The sequence below is a fragment of the Typopeltis vanoorti genome, chromosome 6 (assembly GCF_054136105.1).
Source record: "Typopeltis vanoorti isolate ZY-2024b chromosome 6, IOZ_Tvanoo_1.0, whole genome shotgun sequence".
Lineage (NCBI taxonomy): Eukaryota > Metazoa > Arthropoda > Arachnida > Uropygi > Thelyphonidae > Typopeltis > Typopeltis vanoorti.
The window spans coordinates 98,472,472-98,496,307 of NC_143554.1; the positions used below are offsets into that span (position 1 = coordinate 98,472,472).

Here is a 23,836-nt window from a genome sequence, read left to right on the forward strand (position 1 = left end):
GTGCTGAACGTTACTTTTTATGTAAATATAGTTTTCATTTTAATTTCCCTAGAGGACAATCATCAGAAATAAATTAAACATACAGAAAACTACAGTTGTTTCTTTCAGTCTCAAGTAAAGTCTAGGATACTTCAACAGGTTTTGAAATGCAGATTTTGCATAAAGCTTCACAATTCTTTATTCCTCAGCTGATTTTCAAAAACAAGGTCAGCTTTGCAGATCAGGTTTTCTTGGGTTTAAAGAACCGAAGGAACAGATGTGAGATAATCAAAAAATTTTCGACTAACCTTCACTTACCAAATTTCCTGCTAAATATACATTTAAGTTGTTTTGCTTGTACCTCTGGAGTACAGTTGTGGTAGCGTGTGGGTGGAGGGGGTTTGTATACTTTGCATTGTAAATAAAAATTAATCTTAGTACATAAAAATAAATCCTATGTTTTATATAAAAAAATAAGACTGATTGGTAGCCGCCAACAAAATCTTATATATTGATTTGATTACTGAGAGCTCAATCAACATATGTGTAACTGATGCCATACCTAGACAAATTATGTGATTATACTTTATAATTGAATAGATTTCCCATGTAGTAATAAAATAATGATATATATAAAAACTATTGATTTGGGTATGATTTTTCACAAAAATCATAACTGGTTTGCCATAGTGACTAAAAATTGCACATAAAATGCATATTTGATCTATACATGCAGTACTAAAAATACAATTACTGTTTTCTGATTTACTGCCTGTTTTATCCCAAGTCTTGGTTTTTTTTTTGTTTGTTGACTTTAATAGTTTTCTTGTCTTGTCAGATATCATCTCCTTCCAGGAGGTTGACTACCATGAGCTTCCACCATGTATGGTTTTGTGCTTCTCTTTTGCATTCTTCATAGGACAAAAAGGTCTAGTCCTTAATATTTCCCATCCAATCTGTTCTTTGTCTTCCTCTTCTTCTTTTTCCTTGTATCATTCCTTCTAGAAGTGTTTTTTGTAGGGATTCATGCCTTAGTATGTGACCAAGGTAGGTGGTTTTCCTTTTCTTAATGGTTTTCAACAGATTTGTATCTTCTCCAATCATCTCTAACATTTCTAAATTAGTTTTTTGGCAGTCCATGGGATTCTAAGAATTCTTCTGAGGATCCACAACTCAAAGGCTTTTAGTTTATTTTCACAATATTTTGATATTGTCCAGGTTTCTGCTTCATATAGCAGTGTTGACCATACGTAGCATTTGGACAGCCTAATTCTTGTTTTTGTGTGAATTTCCCTTGAGGTCAAAATGTTTTTCATGCTAATGAAGGTTGATCTAGCAATTTCTATTCTTCTTAATATTTCCTTATCACACTTTCCATTCTCAGTAATTAGTTGACCCAAATATATATAACTCTCTATTTGATCTAAAGTATTTCCTCTGATCTTAACATTATATCAGGCATTTTCCCTTTTTCTCTTGTTACCAGCATGGGTTTGGTTTTTTTGAAGTTGAAATGAAGTTCATATTTTTCACTTAGTTTCAGCATCTCTTCTAGTAGGTTTTGAAGATCTTTTTTTATTTTCAGCTAGCAGTACTGTATCATCTGCATATCTTAAGTTGTTTATATTCCTGCCTCCTATGCTACTCCTTTAAATTCTTCTAATTGCTGGAAGATATTTTCAGTATAAAGGTTGAACAATATAGGAGAAAGAACACAGCCTTGTCTGACACCCTTCTTTACTGGGAATTCCTCCCGATATTTTTATTGAGGCAGTTTGCTCCCAATATAGATTTATCAGTAATCTGGTATCTTTACCATCTCTACTCCTAAATTTCTGATGCATTTGATTAGGTATTCATGTATATTGTCAAAGGCCTTCATGTAGTCAAAAGATAAGTAGACTTCTTTCTGCTTCTCCAGATATCTTCTATGATAGTTCTAATATTGAAGTCCTTCTCTAGTTCCTTTATTTTCCTGAAACCAGATTGCGTTTCATTAATTTCCATTTTGATTTTATGTTTATTTCTTTCTAGGATGATATATATCATAACTTTTGCTATCTGACTGATCAGACTGATTGTTCTGTATTCTTCACATTTGATTGTCTTCGATTTTTTAGGTATTGGTAGGAACGTTGCGTGCTTAAAATCTTTTGGAAGGTGTCCAGTTTCGTATATTTTGTTACATATGTCAGTCAGTGATCTTATAGCCTTATCATCTAAAGCCTTTAGATATTCTGCCATAATTCCATCCATTCCTGGAGCTTTTCCTAGTTTCAGTTTCCTAATGGCATTTGTTACTTCCCAGGCCCCTACAAATCTTCTTGCATTGGCTTATCTATTCTATCATGATTGTAGAGTTCCTTTGAATACTCTATCCATCTATCCCTGATTTTGTCATTCTCCATTAGGATGTTAAACTGGTATCGCCAATGCAACGAGAGCCTACCCTTTTGCAAGATTTGTTAGTTAGCTCCCTAACTTTTTCATGAAGTTCTCTGATTTTGTGCTTTTTGTCCAGAAGTTCAATTTCCTTGCATTTGTTATTGAGCCATAGTTCTTTTGCAATCCACCATCCTTTCTTGATCTCCTTGTTTAAGTTCTTGTATTCAGGACAATTTTTGTGTTACTTTCTTTCCACCATCATTTTAAGTATCTTATCATTCATCCAGGGGTTTACTCATTTTCTTCTCAAATTTGGGAATTGTTTGTTTTACTGCCTTTTTTATGCCATCTATCCTCAATCCAATTGCTCAGGGAAATTTTTGAGGGAAGAATAATTTCCTGCGGTTGCGACATAAGCTGGCCATCGCATTCTCCAGATCTGACAACTCCTGATTTCTTCCTATGGGAGCTGTCTCAAAGAAAAAGTTTACATTAACAAACCTCAGACACTCCAACAGCTGAAGAACAATATTCGGGCTGAAATCAGAGCACTGGAACCTGAAACACTAAGGTGTCATGAAAAATGCTTTAGAAAGGACACGTTTATACTAAGCAGAAAATTGATGCCATTTACAAGATTTGATTTTTCACACCTAGTGTAAATTTATTTCCTATATATACTGTATATGATGCTATGGTATTATAAATTTAAAACAAAAAATAAAGGAGTTATTAAATATTGAAACCCCTTCGTGACTTTTGGCCCATCCTGTAGATGAACAAGTGCACATGCTCACTGAGGAGACTGATGGGCGATTGACAGCTGACAGATTGTTTGGTGGTACCTAGGTAACAGAAGAAAATAAGAGAGAGAGAATGGAAGTTTCAGAATGCAGACCAGAGAATTTTTGTTTTAGGGAAGTTTAAAAAACGTGACAGTCAGAATATATAAATAGAAGATTCTGAAAGGGAATCGTAGCAAGGTACCTTCAAATCATACCTTCCTTTAACTGGAAGGGTGAGTCTGTCAACAAGTGAATAAATAAAAGGAGATATTAAGTAGATTTTTTCTTTCAATGTTCAAAGAAACAAAAAAAAATGGAAAGTTGTCTTCTGTCTCAATGATGCTGGTGACTAATTTATTGGAACAAGTGATGTAATTACAGGAATCTGAACCTGAAAAGTGACTTTAATGAAGAGTTCTACTTTGATACAATGTTTATAAAGTAATAAAGAAAACTGTTTTTCTCTGGTAATGAATTATTGATTTTGTGCATCATGTAATAAAACTGCCTGAGGTAAGAATATGCTCCAGTGAAATAGTGAGGGGTGAATGAACAATTTATGCTAAATGAGGAAACACTGCATAATCCCAGGGAAGTTAATAAGAAGTTTTATGTTTTGAGAAAACGCCTAATAAAGAACTGACTCATGTACATTTATTGTTTGAAGGAATTTATTGTGGAAAACAAGATGTTATCCAATAGACTGATTAAGCACATTAAAACAAACTATTAATAGAATGAGTTGGTGAGAGAATGAATTTATCCTCTAAAGATAGAGATCTCAAAGTAAAGTTTCTTTTTCAGATGGCCTTGGATCCTATAAGTTTTACAGTTATTCATTTAATTATATTTTCCATGTGTGTGTGTGTGTGTGTGTGTGTGTGTGTGTGTTTTAATTTGGTCTCGAGTCAATTATTTCCTGGATTCTAAAAGGAACAAAGTTAAAAATCACTGCACCAATTGGACAAACTCTTGTAACGTACCTATCACTTTGTAATAAAACAGTCTCTCTCTCTATGGAGATAGAACATAAATGGTGCAACAGACAGGATTTTTAACATAACTGGAACAGCTGATGTGATTTTATAACACTATTCCTGTATTTTGTGCATTGCCTTGAATATATCGGAAAAGTGATGAACTTCGAAAAGAACAAAGAGGCCTAACTCTAGATTCTTCTAAGTATGCTTGCATGAAGGTACTTTGAACACAGCTGGAAATTCTTATATAGTTTTAACTCTTTTTTATAGATGGGGAAAAAACTCTCCAATCATCAGGAATTTCACCTTGTCAATTATGCAGTGTATAAAAATTTTATACCTTATATATTTTGGAACTGCTATTCAAATATTTATGTACTCCAGCTCTATTTCCACATTTTGAACAGTTTCCCCCACCCCCCACACACACCTGAAATGCACTCAATTACAGGTATCCCTTGCTTAACGCAGTTTTGCTTAACGTGGGATTTGATTAACATGGCGAAATTAACTGTGGCAATTCCTTTGATATACGCGGCAAAAATTTTGATTAATGCGTCTTTAACCCTGCGGAGCTTGCAGCTGATCTGACAGATACATTCAAAATGTTTAATACAAATATTCTTACATAATTCAGTGTATAGCTTGGAGGTTATGAGTAGCTGTGCATTCATATGTTAAGAGTGCTATTCCGCACTGTTTTTTGCTGTCAGTTTGGTTTAACGCATTATGTAAAGGTTTGTGATATTTGACAGTAAATTGTATCTGAGAGAGAGAGATATACCGCGACTTCCGATGTCAGTATATAGTATGGTTAATTTTTTTTTTATTCTTTGTTCAATAATTTCTAGATTTGTAACTGAAAATAAATAAACCATCATGTATTACTGAAATAGAGAGCCAAAGGCTTATTTATCATACATGTCCTCTAGCAGATGTGCTTTACATTATGGAAAATACTAAGGAAAGTGATCCGGAGCTTACTCCACCTTTACTATGAGTTGCCCATAAGTTTGCTTATGCTTGCATCTGCCGAAACTTTTAGTTTCTATATATTCAGCATGAAACTCTTGTAGTTTCTATTCAGCTATGAAATAATGTTGGATTCAATATCCACTTAATCTGTACCATCATGTATTATATTTGCAGTATTATATTTATTGCTTGTTTGCATAGGTCTAGAGAGTCATTTTGCTTTTTAGTAGAATTTATGCTGATAAGAAAAAAACTAAAACTGTTCAAACGACTCTTGATAACTTCTTTTGATAAAATAATTGCAGTAAATAATGTAGGTACAAGTATTTATTGAACATTTACTTTGCATTCATTTTTTATCTTTCCTAAAAGAGTACCATATAAAACAAAATTATTAATACAGTAATCGATCATGGACGAATTGCAACTTTTCCCATTGTTTATTAGATTTGATTAACGCGGTAACATCGAGGGATACCTGTACTGCATTCCTAATATATTTTCTTTCGGTGTTAAATGAAGTTAATCTTCATTTCATAAATTTTCAAAGCAATTATTCTAACTATTCAGATATCCATACCTTCCATTTTTGTTTCTGAACAAGTTCCACAACAATTTTGCTATCTTAATGTATTTATCTTCTATATTCTTCGTATATTTTTCTGGAATAGCCTCCAGAAAAAGAAGAAATCTTTATCTTAAAAGTTTACTTCAGTCGACCACACACCTTTCTACTATCTTTCTATCTTAATATATGACTTAACTACATTCTTCCCTAACTGAGTCACTCAATGATCAAAACTAAAATGGTGGTCACTCCTATTTCAAAATGCCTACATACTCTTGTATCAAGAACCAATAAAATTATAACTGTCATCAATAACATAAGAGTTGGCATTCTTGTCCTGTGAATTTATGTGCACTTTTTATTGATATCCAGGGTTAATATTATTTACTGAAGTAATCCATTATTTTAATGAAATGGAGAGAAACATAGATGTTATATCATATCTAATGGTGAGATTAAAACCAAACGTTACCATTAGTTTGCTCTGGCGGGTGCTAATCAACATTAGTATTGTCAGAGTAAAGAGTAAGCATTAAAAATCTAGTCAATTAGAGAATTATGACAGAAATACCAGGAATTATGTAAGAAATTTCCTAAATATAGAAAAAGAAATTAATTTAAGATTAGCAAATTAAATGTTCATTATCAGGATAAGCTTTTTTTTTTTTTTTTATGTGGCTCCCACTTCACAGGCTTTCAAAAAGTGGGGCAGCTGTCTCACACAGGGCAATGAAATTCATTTACCATCTAAAGACGATCACAAACATTCTTGCGTGGGGCATGAATTGAATCCACAGCATGTTAGCTGGAGAGTGGATATACTTAACCACTCAGCCAAATAAGCCAGCAAACCATTCCAAATGTGAGCAACTGACACAGAATCAGTCTTGTTCAGATTTGGCTGGTACTGAAAATTTTCACAAGAGTGCTTACATAAATAATCTTCAAGGAGTCACAATGAAGAGCCATTTGATATGGTGGCTTCAAAAATTATGTAATCTGCATAGCATAACCACAGCAAAACTGCTATTCGTTTGTACCAAACAGCAGGAATCACAATTTTAAATTCACAAATTATTCAAGAAATCTTGAAGACTTTCTTCATGTCAATTTCTGAAATTTGAATTACAGTTATCCAAAATAAGAATATTTAATTTGATGTTCATACAAGATCATATGTATTAAGTTGATTTTTTTTTTAATAATGACAGGATAAGAAGATCACTCACTAATGACTCAAAGAAGTCTGTTATTGTATTACAGCACCTTTAATGGACCACTGGACAATTTGTAATTTTGCATTTTGAAACTGGAGCAGATTACTTGAATCTATCTCCCATATAACACTGAAAAGAAGCCATTACCATTCATGAATCAGCCTGTGCTCCTGATGTTTAGGAGATGAATCCTAAGGTGATCAAAGCCCAACAGCTAACTACACCAGCAGAGGGCTTCTTTCTTCACTTTTTCCTGCATTCATCTCTCTTACCCATGTGTGCCTGTGTGCACAAATCTATATGGCAGTGCATCATTTCTCTAATAATGCAGACTTGATTTTGATAAAATAATGAAAACAGCAATTACAGTTTTTGCTAGTTTTCATACCATATCTGTTGTCACTGATTTTGAAATACCATCATCGATTTCCTGATATTTACCCCAAAGGGGTGTTCAGGTTACTATGACAGCCAACACGATTCCTAGATGATTAAGTTCATATTATTATTAATCTCCTATCAACAATTTTCTTCCAAGTCAATCTATTACTTATGAGCCCTCCAATATTGTCATAACTAATATTTCGTTATTCTAAGGCACTTCTGATCGAATCAGAAGTCTTTCTCTGGACCTCTTTCCTGCCATCAAACACCTGGGACTTTTCAAGCCACTTCAAGCTTTCAATAAGTGGGGCACAGTTTTGCTAACCTTTCCTCACCCATTCTATTTAAGTAATCATAGCACCTCAGATTAGCTCTGTTGACACATTCTTGAATCCTCGTAATATCAAGTATGATTCTGTCATTGAAACCATCAGTTCACTCCTCTAATTTTTCTCAGAAACCACATATCTCTGGTATCTAATCTTTCATCAAGTGCTTTATTCTAGCCCAACTCTCAGATCCATAACTGTTTTAAACACCATCTTCTATACTGCTCGTTTGGTGTTTTGGCTAATTTCTCTGTTATTCCATATAAATTTATTCAGTTGGCTACCCATCATACTAGCTCTGCTTATGCTGTTGTCTATTTCCAGATTTAACCTGCCATAGAAAATTTTCTATGCTCCTGCCTATTTTCATAGTTGTGGTCTTTTTATTGCTGATTTTCACACCAAATTTGTTACAGGTGTTATTAAATTTAGTTAGTGAATCCTGGAGACTTGCATTAGATGTGTTTAGGAGTACATCACCTGCATAAAGCAAAGTGCTAAGTTTGACATTTCTAATATCACTTTCTTACATAATGTGATTCATATAGATGAATAAAAGTGGAGATAATATGCATCCTTGTCTTACTCCTGATTTCACATCAAACCATCTTCTTGTATTTCCTTCAATTCTAACTGCTGACCAACAACTTAAATATAGACTATGTATTCTAGAATATCCTTATCTTCAGTTTTCATGTCACCTTTATTATCTTCGATTCCTTTTAAAGTACTCTTTCCTCCATTTTTAAGCTTCTTCAATAGCCTCCAGAACATTTTGTCACCTTCCTGATATTTATTTCCATACTCTTACCAGTCTTTCCATGACTTTTGTTTAGCTACTTTTCACACATAGCTTAGTTCTCTTACATTTTTCTCTGTATTCTTTTAGGGCATTTGCTGACTTATTTGCTAGGAACTTTTGGTATGCTTTCTTCTTTTCCAGGACTGCTTCTTTAACTTCTTGTGTCCACTATGGTGCGCTTATTTTTTTTTAATCCTTGGAGACAACTTCACAACCACATACCTACTTAGCTGAATCAATAAATTTGCCACTGAGACTCCAAGTTTTGGTTCTTGTTTTCAATTAGTTTCATTTTTTCTTTAATAATGTTTGTATAGTCAAGTGTAGCTGCTCAACTTTAATTCTTTTTAAAACTTTTTTTATATCGTTCTTGTCAGTGTGATATCCATTTTTATCCTGCTTTCAATTTCAGTAATGGTCACTTCCAATTTCAAATCCTCTGTACACTCATCTTCTGAATGAGCTTGAAGATACCACTATCAACAATGATGTAGTCAATGAGGCTTTCTTCTTTCCATGTGAACTTGTGCACATCTTTATGTTTAAACATAGTGTTAGAGTAATGACTAGTCCATGTCCTGAGCAGAAGTAAAGTAAATACTTCATCATCATCATCAAATTCCTGCCATGTACCCTCAAGGGTGTACAGGATATGATAGTACTACATGAAAAAAAATTTACATCTTTACTAACTTCCTATCTACAATTTTCCTCCAAATCAGTCTGTTACTTGTCAAGACTCCAACATTATCAGATATTATATTTCTATCATCTAAGGCACTTTGTACCGTATCAATCCACCTATATCTTGGTCTTCCTCTGGGTCGTTTTCCTGCCAACCTGGCAGAGAACACTTGTTTTGCTAATCTTTCTTTGCCCATTCTGTTTAAGTGACCATACCGCCTGAGATTAGCTCTGCTAACACATTCTTGGATGCTGACAATGTCAAGTTTTTTCCTAATATCCTTGTTTTTAATATGATACTGGCATTGATGCCATCTGTTCACGCCTCTAATCTTTCTCAGGACTCTCGTATCTGCGGTCTCTAGTCTTTGGTCAAGTGTTTTAGTTCTGACCCAGCTCTCAGATCCATAATTTCTCTCTTATTCCATATGAATTTATTCAATTGACTTCCCACCATACTAGCTTTGCTGATTCTGTTGTCTATTTCTATATTTAATTTACCATCTTCACCAAAAATCGTGCCTAAGTAGCTGAAATGAAATGTTTTACATGTTCCAAGGTTCTCCATTCACAAAACAGTCGACATTTTCAATGATTCTGCCTATTTTCATTGTCTTTGTCATTTTTTTGCTGACCTTCATACCATATCTATTACAACAGTTATTCAATTTAGTCAGAGAATCTTGCAGACTTGTAGCGGATTTATTTAGAAGTATAACATCATCCGCATAAAGCAAAGAGCTGACATTAACATCTCCAATTTTGATATCATGTTTAATACCACTTTCCTTCATAATGCAATCCATATAGATAATGAATAACAGAGGAGATAATGTACATCCTTGTCTCACACCAGATTTAACATTAAACCATCTTCCTGTACTTCCTTCAATTTTAACTGCTGACTTACAACTCAAATAAAGACTAAGTATTGCTTGATATAATGCCCCATTGACACCTTATAACTGTAGCATATTGAATAGCTTCTCTCTTGGTACCTTGTGATATGACTTTTCACAAGGTACCAATCGACAAAACTTAAATACAGATCTTTGTTATATTTCCATGCTTTCTCGACTATTTGTCGTAAAGTGAAGATCTGATCCTGACAGCCTCTATTTGGCCTGAATCCAGCTTGTTCTTCACCAAGCTTTTCTTCCACAATTCTTCTCAACTGTTTCTCAAGTATAATTGCATAGATCTTGCCAGGAACACTCAGTAGGGAAATACCTCTGTAATTCTCACATTCAGTTTTATTTCCCTTTTTATATATGGGTACTATGAGAGCTCTACTCCAATCATTGGGAATTCATCCCTCCTTCCAGGCTTTCTGAACTATGCAGTGCAGCCACTGTAAGACTTTTATACCACCATACTTCAGCAATTCTGGTCGAATATCATCTACTCCTGCTGCCTTTCCACATTTCAAGCCTTTGATGGCTTTTTCTACTTCAAGTATGGATATATATTCCTGACTGCATGACTGGTCAGTGTTTTTTTACCACTGTGCTGTCATCGTTTAGCAGTTTTTCAAAGTAATTACTCCATACTTCAAGGATATCTTTTTCTCCCGTTTTCATGTCACCTTTATCATCTTTAACTCCTTTTACAACACTCTTTCCTCCATTCCTAAGCTTCTTCAACAACCTCCAGAATATTTTGCCACCTTCTTGATATTTATATTCTATATTCTTTCCAAAGTCCTCCGATGACTTTTGTTTAGCTAGTTTTACACAGTGTTCAGCATTCTTGCATTTGTCTCTGTATTCTCTAATATCACAAGCTGACTTATTTGCCAGGAACTTTTGATATGCTTTCTTCTTTTCCATCACTGCCTCTTTAACTTCCTGTGTCCATCATGGAGTTCTAATTTTCCTACCCTTGCAGACAACTTCAGCACATGCTTCTCTAGCTGAATCAATCAGGGCTTTTTTCAAGCCTTGCCACTGAATCTCCAAGGTTTAATTCCTGTTCTCAAACTCTTTCATTTTTTCCAATAATCTTTGTATATATTAGTCTACAGTTCACATCTGAGAGCTGCTCAACTTTTATTCGCTTTAAAACTTTCTTACATGTTATTCTTTTCAATATGAAATTCAATTTTATCCTGCTCAAGACTAAATAGCGATCACTTCCAATTTCAAATCCTCTGTACACTCTGGTGTCCTGCACCAGGGAGAAAACATCACTATCAACAATAACATAGTCAATGAGACTTTTCTTATTCCTTGCCTCTTCTCTCTATGTGAATTTGTGCACATTTTTATGTTGGAACATGGTGTAAGTAATAACCAATCCATCTCCTGAGCAGAAATCCAACAGGTATATGCCATTATTATTAACTTTGCTCTTTTCTCCAAATTTTCCCAAAACATTTTTGTATGTCTGACAATCATTTCCTACTCTGCTATTTAGATCCCCAACAAGGACCAACTTTTCCTTTTTCATTGTGTCAGTTGCTTTCTCTAAAGCCTCAAAGAATTCCTCCACCTTCTACCTTAGTAGAGCCTTCTGTGGAACCATAGGCACAAATAAGTCTCATTGTCCAGTTCCCCATTCTGATATTTGCCCACATCACTCTACTTGAGACTGCCTGTCATTCAAGAAGATTAGCCTCATATCTAGTGTTGAATACTATGGCTACTCCTTCTTTTCCTTGATTGTCATTGCCTGAATAAACATTTTGTATTTATTGCTCAGAAAGATCTCACCAGTTTTTATCTTTTTTGTTTCAGTCACCCCTATTATGTCAATCTGGTACTTATCTAATTCCTCAGGTAGCTCCATTTCTTTGCCATTCAGGCTTCTTATGTTGATAGTACCGATCTTTAACTCTGGTGATGTTGAGTTGGGGTGTGTTTTCAGATTTGTTCCAGTAGCTGACTTTTCGCTGTTCGCCCTGGTTCCCTGGTGAAAACAACGGTGGCCTTGTTTAACCGGGCGACCCTAGCCGGCATGAAATTTTGTCATATTGTACTATCAATTTTTATTTTGGTTTAACCAATAAGAATACAATTTGGTTGGCTAAATCCCAAACTGCCAGCCCATCCTCGTTCGTTCAGTATCCAAGTAGATACCCAACAGGGTGCACCACGAGAAGGTGAGGATTGGACATTAGGTCAGAAGCCCTGGTCGGTTCTCTGCATTCCTTTAAAGGCTATGTGGAGGTCTCTCTCAGTTACTTACCATTATTAGTTTTGCCCTTTTCTCCAAATTTTCCCAAATTGTTTCAATATGAGCGTGGTGGGATTCATTTCCTATACTCTGCTGTTCAGATCTCCAATAAGGACCACTTTTTCAATTTCCTTGTCCATGTCTCCATTTTGAAGTTTGCCCACATAACTCTACTTGAAACTATCTTCCAATCAAGAAGTTTATCTTCATGTTTGGTGTTGAATGCTATCGCTACTCCTTCCTGTCCTTTCCTTGATCAATATCCTATATTTATTATTTAATAAGATCTAGCCTGTTTTTGTCTTTGTCTCAATAATGGCAAAATGCCCATGTGGTACTTTTCCAATTCTACTGAATGTTTCATTTCCTTTCCATTAATACTCCTTATATTGATGGTTCCCATCTTCGGTTCTTCTGATGTTGGGTTTATTATTCTTCTTATAGATACTGAGTTAGAGCTAGTTGAATTAGCTGAATTTTCACTGTTCAACCTGTTCCCTGACGAAAACAGAGGGGGAGGGCTTGTTTAACCAAGGCAATGCCCCAGACAACATGAAATCTCATCATGTTGTTTGTACCATCATGATGAAATACCAACATGAGTAATACGTACAAACATCACCATATACTGTATTGCTAAATACTATGGTAATGGTAATATTTAGTAGTATACAGGTTTAACCGGTTCAAACTGTTAAGTAAAGTTGTACATATAATTTCTTTCTCGTTACCTAAGGAACTGTGTGGGGAAAAAGATGCTTTCAGATACAAAGTAAGGAAATTTCACATAAAACAAGTACATAAGTATTAATATTTTACTTACTGGGACTATGAGTACCTTGAGTATTACTTATTAGTGTAGCCATAGTACCAATCTGCTGAATTTGCTGCATTTGTTGCTGTTCTTTCCTTTTTTGTCTTTTCTCTTCAAGTTCTTTTTGTATTTTATAAATTTTTTCGGCCAAAAGTTGATAATATTCTTCCTGAAACAGAAAGATGAGTAATTTTTAAGCATATAATTCACTAATTTCTATTACAATTTTAACAGGGAAATTTTTTTTTGTTTTAACAGTCATATACTGTACATACATGGGCTATCAAGCAGGATACATGAAAAATACTTACCCTGCTGTTTGCCATTTCATACATATCACCTTCAACTTTCTTGGCATATGCGACTAGATTGAACATTCTCTTATCTTGTAATGCTGAAATATCAGTTGTTGGAAATATTGCTTGCACTCTAAAAAATGAGATACAAAAACATTAAGATGAAGCATTTTTAAATAAAATGCTATTACCAATTTTCAAAAGAGAACAAAGAATTATACAAAGAATGTCTCCAGTAATTAACCTGAGAATGTTTTTGAAGTATTTTTTAAAATATAGCATATTGTCATATGCCCACATGCCCTCATGGGTGCAGAGGTCTGACATATGTCAGTTTACAAGCCATTCTCACTTTCCTGTGAGAATGGCCAGTCCTCAGCAGAGTGCCAGCAGCATCGAATGACTGACTTGTTTAACGTTTGGCGTGAGCTATTAGTAGCAGAGACCACCAATTGACCAACCTTTGCTGGCAAAATACAGCATATAGTTATTTATTAATTTGAACTTAATGAACTTTCAAAAAGTTACATATAAATTCACCAAATCTTTGCTTTCCTTTCTTTATCAGTTTTCTAAGAATTGATTTTTTTAACTCATTATTATTACTACTACAACATGGGCATCTCTATGAAATCTGAAGCTGCATTGCAATAGCCCACACTTTTATTAACCAGAACACATCATGTTTCTCCTGAATGGGTTTAAGGAGAAACACATCAGGTTTCTTCTTAAACCCATTCACTAACAGTTTAAGATATGGTGCTAATAGCTAATTTAAGAAAAACTAATTCCTACTTCAGACTGCTGTTTCATTATTTTTATTTTACATGTAAATATTTACACTAGAACAATTGAAATAATTTTAATCAATTTAAAAAAAGTAATTTTAAATCAGTTTGACAATTTAATTTCTAGCATACAAGTTTTTTAAGTGATATCTTATAGAAATAAGGAATATTTTGGATACATCCCCACTTCACAGCCAAATAATTAAACCTGAAACTTACATTTCAAAACTGACTACAGAGTTTATGCAAATATCATTTAGCATAGGAATTGCCCTTGTATTGCACTACTCAAAAAAGACAATCTTCCCAGGAGCTCATATGCTCACCTTTTATTAGTGATTTTAAGGTTTCATTGGCCTAACAACTCTGTTAAACTGCTGGTTCTCATATCAGAGACCACACAGAGGGACTAGGGAGGCAAGAATCCTCTTCAATATTGTAGCAATTATAAGTGAACTCTCAATCAATACATAATACTGTGATTTTATATATGTATATATTATGGCCTAATATTCACATATATGTATTTATACATATGGTATCTCTGCTGTCCAACCAACATGCTGAACTTTCAAAAGGAATCTGTGACGAACATCAAGTAAATACATGTAACCACAGCAGTAACAAAAAAAATCATATAAATTATTTAATAATACTTAAACATATTTCACATTTTTGATGAAATATTACAGTCCATCTTCAGAGTAAAAGCAAACAATTAGGTGAAAATTTTAATGTCTGACATGAATTTTGACACCTGCCAAAATATGAAGTGTTTGTTCTACTTGTGTCAACTGTTTGCCTTTGAAGATGGGCTTGCAATACTCCACCAGAAATAAACATGCATGATCTTGACATATTATTATTATTATTAATGTGGTTACATGTATTCCCTTATTGAAACTAAAAAGGCTGGATTCAAATCCCACTATGGCTATGGATGTTTGTGAAATGTCTTTAGATAGTAGATTTTGATATAATAATGGCAGAATATTTATTAATGAAGAAGAAGAAGGAACACTAATACATTCTTTCAACGACAGAATACAGAAGGGGTGTGAATGACATCTGATGATATAAGTGTAGTTAGGGTAGAAAGTTATGACTAAAATAGAAGTAACAATTTTCCACATAGCAATGAGCACAAAGCCTGATGTGAAATGGAGTCTAACAAGATCAAATACAGCAGGAGCTGTTATACACCTGGTGTATCAGTAGCTGATGACAGTGCATCACCAAATAAATGCCTGATGGTGCTAAACAAGTGACGATCATGGGTAACTCATTATCCGATCCATAATAGGGTGGCAGTAAAATCTCCTGAGAATAATGAAGTCAAATTTATTAGGGCTATTGCAAGATAACTTTCCCAGGCAGCATTACAGAAGGAACAGGGTCAAAGAGTAAGGCCTAATGAATAGTGTTAGAAAGTCATCTCCATTCTGTGTATGGATGGTGATAACAATCAAACTACAATGACCTGTGAATTAGCTATATATATGGATGTTCCAAATGTTCAAAAAAAAAAAGGGGGGGCTTACATGCTAAACTGCAAAGCAGGAAATTATGACAAACTGTCTAGTAGAAAGGCTTATACGTTGTCATACATAACTGGTAATTAGTTTACGGAATTAACAACGTATATAAAATATATTGATTAAAGGTAACTTTAATAAATAACTTCTATATTTCAGCAACATCACGTTGCCATCTTCAGGAACATAAAGTTCATGGCAGACCATGCCTTAGATACCCACCATAGAATTCGTTGGAAGAAAACAAAAATAATACACCGCAGCAAGTTTAAATACAAAAGATTATTCAAGGAATCTTCAGTAGCTCTAAAAAACGTTCCTAACCTCAACAAATTTGGGTGCATGAAACTACCCCAAATTTGGGAGACTTACATTTTGAGAACTTCAGCCCAACTGCCAAGTCAACCAAATTAGCCCACCAGAGGGCACCATTAGGACTTTAGGAACAATATTAGTTTCTTATTTTCTTCCTCATTTGCTTTTGTTAGTGCCTGCGTGCACATACCATATCTTTATGTTCTTGAAGATGGCAACGTGACGTTGCCGAAATATAGAAGTTATTTATTAAAGTTACCTTTAATTAATATACTTTATATGTGTTGTTAATTCCGTAAACTAATTACCAGTTATGACAAACTGAGGAGAATAAGTTTAGTCTCATGGTATCAGTTGCTGGATGGGAGGGTTATTGGAGTGCATGGAAAAAAAAAAATTATACAATATCAGAATACATCCCTAGAGTTAATAAGCAAGACATTTAAAGAAAATATGCAAAAGGAATACCATAAGGATTCATAAGACTGTATCAGTTATGAAAATTATAAGCCACAGGCCAGAAAAATTACTAGTGTTTTACTGAAAGCTGAGTATAGAAAGACGAACAAAAGATTGTTTTTGTTTTGTTTTTTTGCTGAAAATTAAAAGAAAGAATGAATGTGAAAAAATAATTTTACTGAATACAAATGATATGCAGGTAACACATGCCAAAAAGATTTGCAGAGATTGCAAAATGAGCACTTTTTAGGATAAAGAGCCATCAAGCAAGTATATGCAACATGGCACGTAATACAACCTCTGCACGGGATGAAGAAACTCAGGTGTGTATCAGGAGAAGGTACTACACCTGTTGCAGACATTGAATTCAAATTCAGGTTCAAATTCAGCAATAGGGGCTGGATGGGATATCAGTAATTGCACAAGGGTAGTGCAGAGTCTATCAACTAATTGGTATCTCTAGTGTGGTCAAATTTGGGAAAAGTTGATAAGAGGCTGTAAAAATAATCATAATTTAAAATTCTGGATATTTTTACATATTGTTTTTGTTAGAACGTTTATTAGTTTTAGTTTCATAACACGCATTGACAGCACTTGCGATGTGCCCATTATTGAAATTGTTTTGTCAAAAATTATATGTAAAGCAGTTAAAAATGTATGTACTTACCGGATTTGAATAGTTGTGTTACTTTAAACAAATGTATTGTAATTTAAAATATTAAGTTTTGTGTTTTTATGAAGACATTCTCTTGTCACTAACGGACACATTGTGTCAGCCATTGTATTTAGTTTCTTGTTTACCGCTTTCATGGAGTGCACATGCTCGCCGAGAAGTTTGATGTGTGATTGACATCTGACAAGTTCGGTATCGAAGCAACGAGAAAAAAACAAGACAGCGTTCGGGTGAAAATTAAAACACAGGCTGGCAGACATTTAGGTTCAGAGGAACCTAAGTTTTTTTTATGTGCCAGTTGGAGGAAAATTAATAGTATATTCCGAAAAAGGAATCGTGGAACTATGAAGTTAAAGTAGAATAAGTATTGGTAAATAAGATAAAATATTGCTATAGATGCTTTAAAAGGAATATTCGAGGAAACACTAATTGGAAGATTAGTAGTAGATTCCGAAAAGGGAATCGTAGAACTGCGAGTTTTTTTTTAAAGTGGGAGAGTTAAGACTGTCAATAAGTATTAGTGAAAAAAATAAGTTGCTATTTAAGTTCTAAAGGCATGTTCGAGAAAACTCTGATTAGGAAGTTTCATCTGTCTTAAGGATGCCGAATCTAGCTGTTATTTCTACTAAAAAGAGGAGACAGAATTGAGTCAGAAAGAATTAATGTGCGTATATAGAAAGGATCCTATGAAAATGAAGACTAAAGTCATATGTCTTCGGAGAAGAGCCTTGACAGAGAGAGAAACTATGAACATTTTGTCATTGTGCAAACAAAGTGTTTAGTCTAGTCTTAAGTGCAAGTTTAATTTTAAAAAGGCCTTGGATCCAATTAATTCTGTAGTTAGTTATAGTTTCGTAAAATTATTTGAAGTGTATATATATATATATTGTTTTTGTTTTATTAAATGTGTTTATTTTGTATTTGAGTCTTGAGTCAGTGATTTATTTGGATTCTGAAAGCAATAGTAAAAAAAGGAGGTCATTGCATCAATCAGAGTGAACCCTTGTGCATATATATGTACACTCGGAATTAAAAAAATAATTGTTGAACAGAGATCATTTCTATATACAGGATAAAATTAATAAAAATCCTATATTTAAATAATGGCGCAGCCGGTAGGATTAATATTATGATAATATCCTCTATATAAAAATTTCAAATTAACAAGCCCACACACAAAAATGTGTCAACAGAATCTATATTTTGAAATGAACTGAAAAGGTTTACTAAGGGACGGTCATGTTTGAGTAACTTGCTCATATTATAATCTTATGGTTGAGTTAGACAAGAGGAATGATTATACCATATTTTTGGTCTTTGCTAAGGCAAAATAAGATACAGCATGGAAGGCTGTTGCTGCACTAGAAGATGTGGGATTACCATCACTAATTACCTTTAAAAGGATGGCTGGCTGACATATCAAAAAGTGGAAAATGACAGGTGTGAAGCAGCATTTAAGGTGACCAGTAGCATTATCTTGAGGATTGCTCCTGGGTCCGCTGTTCAATTTTTACATTAATAATATCAGGAAGGATAGTGTTCACTGGGTGGAAAGATATACACAGCAATCAGGAATGTGAATGGCAAGCCAGCACTTCATTTTGGTAAGTGATGGAGACCACTATCATGTAAAGAATAATTAAGGTCACCATGTAAAGAATAATTAATTTCCTAACATTTCAACCTTTATATTAAGATCATCCTCTTCAAAGAGTGTGCATTATTCAGAAAGCCTGGAGAGATGGTCAAATTTCAGATGATTAGAGTAGAGCTCTCATTGTACCCATCTATAAAAAGGGAAATAAAACAATGTGAGAATCACAGAGATAATTTCTGGAGAACAAGCTGGATTCAGGCCAAATATAGGTTGTCAGGAATAGATTTTCACTTCATGACAAATAGTTGAGAAGTTTTGAAGATCCGCAAAAGGCATATGATCAGGATGCTGAGAGAGAGAGAATGTTTAAAACAATACAGTTATACGTGTAAATGGTGCACTATATCAAGCAATACTTGGTCTTTGATGTTAAATCAGGTGTGAGACAAGGATACATTATTCCCTATGTTATTCATCATCTATATGGATCGTATTATGAAGAAAAAGGGTTTAAAAACCTGGTATCAAAATTGGAGATGATAATCTCAGTTCTTTATGTTATACTTCTAAATAAATCTAGTACAAGTCTGCAAGATTCCCTCACTAAATTAAAAACTGTTGTAATAAATTTGGTTTGAAAATCAGCAATGACAAGATAAGAAAATAGGCAGAAACACTGAAAACATCAACTGCATCCTGAATGGAGAACCTATACAACAGGTAAAACATTTCTGCAATTTAGGCACAATTTTTAGTGAAGATGTCAAATTAAATAAGGAAATATACAATAGAATGGTAGGAAATCAACTGAACAAAAATTTATATAAAATAAGAGAAATTAGTCAAAATGTTAAATTAGCTATATAGAAGACAGTGTTCAAACCAATTTTAACTTATGGATCTGAGAGATGGGTTATAAATAAGACACTTGACCAAAGATTGAAGACCACAGATATGAGAGTTCTAAGGAAGATTAGGGAAGTAAACAGATAACATCAGTGGCAATATCATATTAAAAATGAAAATATTAAGGAAAGAACTTGTCATTGTTAGCATTCAGGAATGTGTTAGCAAAACTAATCTCGGGTGGTATGGTCACATTTAAGCAGAATAGAAGAGGGAATAAACCAAGTGTTCTTTGCCAGGCTGACAGGAAAAGACCTAGACCAACATCTAGGTGGACTGATACAGTAAAAAGTGCCTTAGAAGACAAAAATATAAGATATGATAATACTGGAGTCTTGACAGATAACAGATTAATTTGGAGGAAAATTGTTGATCAGAAGTTAGTAATGATGTAACTTTTCATGTAGTACTATCATAATATGAAAACCCCTGTACACCCCTTGAAGGTACATGTCAGGAATTTGATGATGAGATAAGGAAGCAGCTTGATATTGTTAGCACTAAAGAATATTTTTAGGCAGTATAGTAACAGAATGGGAGAAGAAAACAAGTGTTTAATATTACAATGGCAGGAAAAAGATGCAGAGGAAGTCCAAGATCTAAGTGGATTGATACAGTTAAAAGTGTCTTAAAAGATCAAAATATAAGGTGTGACAAGATTTGAGTCCTGAAGCAATAAGACTAATTTGGAGGGAAACTCAACAGGATGTTACTGCAGATAAATTTGTGTAGTACAATCAATCAGATCCTATTCACCTCTTAAGATTACGACACATGCTCCTCACCCCCTAAAAAAACTGTTTTTCCAATGATATTTCATTTTTAGAAACAGTAAAGAATGTGAACAGAATGTGACATGCACTTAACTGGTGAATTCGTTATTTTCCTTTTCTAAAATAAATAAGCACTTTTAATTTGGAAACCTACCCTGAAAGAGTTAGGGAGGTGGGGACATGGACATCAATATAACAGAAGTAAGGGAATTGGTTTAACAAGAACAGAAGTATTTGTAACTTCTACCCTAAAGAAAAATGTTTCACTATAAATATTCAATTAAAGATATGTAAACTTTTTTAAAAAATTTAAAAAAATAAACATTTAATGCAATAAGACTTCTTTTGTAGAATTGTAATGGTAATACAGTCAAACCTCGAGTTACAGTGTATGTGACTCAACCATCACTTGTATTAATGATAGCCATTCAATTAATAATTCCACCAAATACAATCAACTCCTGAAACTCATGACTAGGATATTACTGCTATCATCAAAGCATATTTAAGAAATACTTTTGCTCAGGCTATTGTTGCTACTGAGGATTAAAAAATCATGTTGGAGGCTTAATGGATTGTATACAGCACTCAGAAAGGATTAAAACAGTATTTAATTCTTCCTATATTTCGTCTCAGTCAATGAGACATCTTCAGGGATTACAAAAAAAAAAAACTAATGTAACATAAATACAAATAACAAACAATACTAAGTCCAATCACTAAAGTCCTACTATCTAGGTGGAGCTCCCCTCTAAGGGAGGTTGTAGGTGGCCTGGAATGTAAAGTGGGACATCTGGTGATAAGTGTTTCCCAAATCTTAGGAAGCTTAATGCAACCATATTTGTTAAGATTTGGTTGATTCCTGAGAGCTGCTGCTGATTCTAAAAATAGTCTCTCTCTTTTGAATTTGCTGTGGAGCATGGTGGTTTTTTTCCATGAGATCCTGTGGGTTGCATTCAAGACATACCTGACTGACCATAGTCGTGGTTGCAAATGTACTGTTACTAAATGTAACTAAAGTGTGTATGACTTATGTTCCTCCAGACAGATAGTAGCTGATCTGCCTGTCTGTCCAAAGTATGCCAGTTTACAGGAACAGGGTACTTTATAGACTCCAGGCACTGAGAGAGGAGGGAGCTAATCTTTTGTAGAGCGGATAAGGGTAGCAAGTTTGCGGTGGGACTTAAATGCTTTGTGTGTAGGTTGTACTTTTTTAAAATCTTGGCTATATTTTCGGATGTAGGGTATGGTGACAGCATTTCTGAACTCTTTCTGGAGAAAAGACGGGGAATGGGGGAGGACCTGATTATTTTTTTTTAATGCTGTGATCACTGTAGCCATTGGAGAGGAAAGTGTTGTGTATGTGGTCAAGCTCAGTTGTAAGGGTGGTTCCACTGAAACAAAGATTGTGGGCTCTCTTGGTAAGAGTTTTAATAATGCCATATTGTTGAGCGGGGTGGTGGTGGGAGAGTTTGTGAATGTATCTGCCTGTGTGCGTGGGTTTTCTATATACTGTGAAGGAAAGTGTACCGTTGGGAAGGCATGTAACTAAGGTGTCTAGGAAGGGTAAACAATTGTTCTTTTCCTTTGCCATCGTGAACTGGATTCTTGGATGTAGGCTGTTGAGGTAACTGAGGAAGGAGTCTAATGTGTCTGGGCCATGAGGCCAAATAGAGAACACATCATCTACATATCTTAGCCAGATAGAAGGTTTGAGAGGGGCTAAGTCTATGGCTCGTTTTTCAAAATCCTCTATATAGTGGTTGGGCTTAGTATTGTTTGTTATTTGTATTTATGTTACATTAGTTTTTTTTTTTTTTTTTTTTTTTTTTTTTTTTTTGTAATCCCTGAAGATGTCTCATTGACTGAGACAAAATATAGGAAGAATTAAAATTCTGTTTTAATCCTTTCCGAGTGCTGTATACAATCCATTAAGCCTCCAACATGATGTCCTCACAGCACTTAAGCCTCTACACACGGATTAGAAAATCTTCAGTCTTTTGGAATGAATATATTTTACAGGTGCATCAGGAGGAAGGTGACAGCAGAGCTGTATATGAACGTTGTTTGGAAGAAGTTGCTGAAAATACATGGTCCATAAGTCATAAAGGGATTTAAACATTTAATAACTTATTATTTTTATTTTTTTTGTGTGCGTGTGTGTGTGTATTATAATGAAATACAGAATCTGGAGTTTTATTTTGTTTTTTTATTAGTTATGAGTTATTCACATTTTAAACTCTTTTGTGAGTTAACTCATAACTAATAAAAAAAATCCAGGTTGTATATTTCATTATAACAAAAAATAAAAATAATAAATAAAGCTATTGAATGTTTAAATCCCTTTGCGACTTATGGACCACACTGTATATGTTCCTACATTCAGCATTTGACTAACTATTAACAAAAGAGTTGGAGACTGACATTGATCTTATTTGCAATTGCTTGCTACAGAGAAATTTATGCAGAAAAGAAAACGAAACCTCTGCAAGCTAAGTTGGGTGTAATGTACAAATTTTTAAAGATGTGCACTCCTGGTGTCACCTCATCCCCTGAAGATCAACTAAGACCAACCAAAAGTTATGTATCTGATGAGCCATCCTCTGAACACTTTGTTGCAATTCCTGAATGTGAAGAATTTCTTGATACCCTAGCCTCTTCTTCCATCTCCAATGAATCATCCAATTAATAAAGCAGCAGATTTGAAGAATTACTCTTGCTCCACATGTTTCTATCTAATTATTTTACTAGTAAGTGAAAAGAAGAACTATGCATCCATGTTTCATTATTTGTTACAGTAAAGCACTACATATGGAAATTGTTATAATTTGCGCACTGCAAATTTTTCACTATAAAAAAAAAAGTAAAATTAGTTTAAAATATAACAAACAGATCCACACATAACAGTTGACATGTCTGAATGCTGTAAACATAATATATCTTTGTGGTTTATCATGGTTAATATAGTGATTTCTGACTTTTTTTTGAATTGCATCATCAGAATGAAAATGTGTCCTAAGTTGAGGATTGACTATATTTAATAAATAAATATTGAGGGTAATTTTGAAATTTCACTCTTCGAGATCTATAAACATCTCCTTAACTATCTCCAAATTAAAAAAAAGAAATAGATGAAATGTTGCATTTATAATTTAAGATTAATTTATTTGCAGTAATTATGAAGCTGATGACATAGATAAGAGGGTAGTTGGTTGATGGACATTGATGATAATCTATCAGCCACACTCTTATTATTATTATAGTGATGGAAGTGGAATGCAGCTCATGAATAAGGCTAAGATGAATAAGGCTAAATTCAGATGACACACTGCAAAATTCTGTGTAAAACTGCTCAAATGATTAAGATTATTTGAAGATTAAAAATTTCCAGGATACAAAATTTGGTTGATAGGAAGAA

General features: G+C 34.0%; 1 protein-coding gene across 4 annotated transcripts in view; it reads right to left on the reverse strand.

The window, feature by feature from the left end:
• The window catches only part of nej (CREB binding protein nejire), a 481,376-nt gene that overhangs the window by 242,851 nt on the left and 214,689 nt on the right, over positions 1 to 23,836 (reverse strand). For all 4 annotated transcript variants that reach the window (XM_090394332.1, XM_090394330.1, XM_090394331.1 and 1 more), the window contains 2 exons: positions 13,388 to 13,505; positions 13,086 to 13,245 (listed from right to left, as the gene is read on the reverse strand). In XM_090394332.1, the coding sequence (XP_090250458.1) occupies positions 13,086 to 13,245; positions 13,388 to 13,505 (278 nt within the window). The remainder of the gene's footprint in view (positions 1 to 13,085; positions 13,246 to 13,387; positions 13,506 to 23,836) is intronic.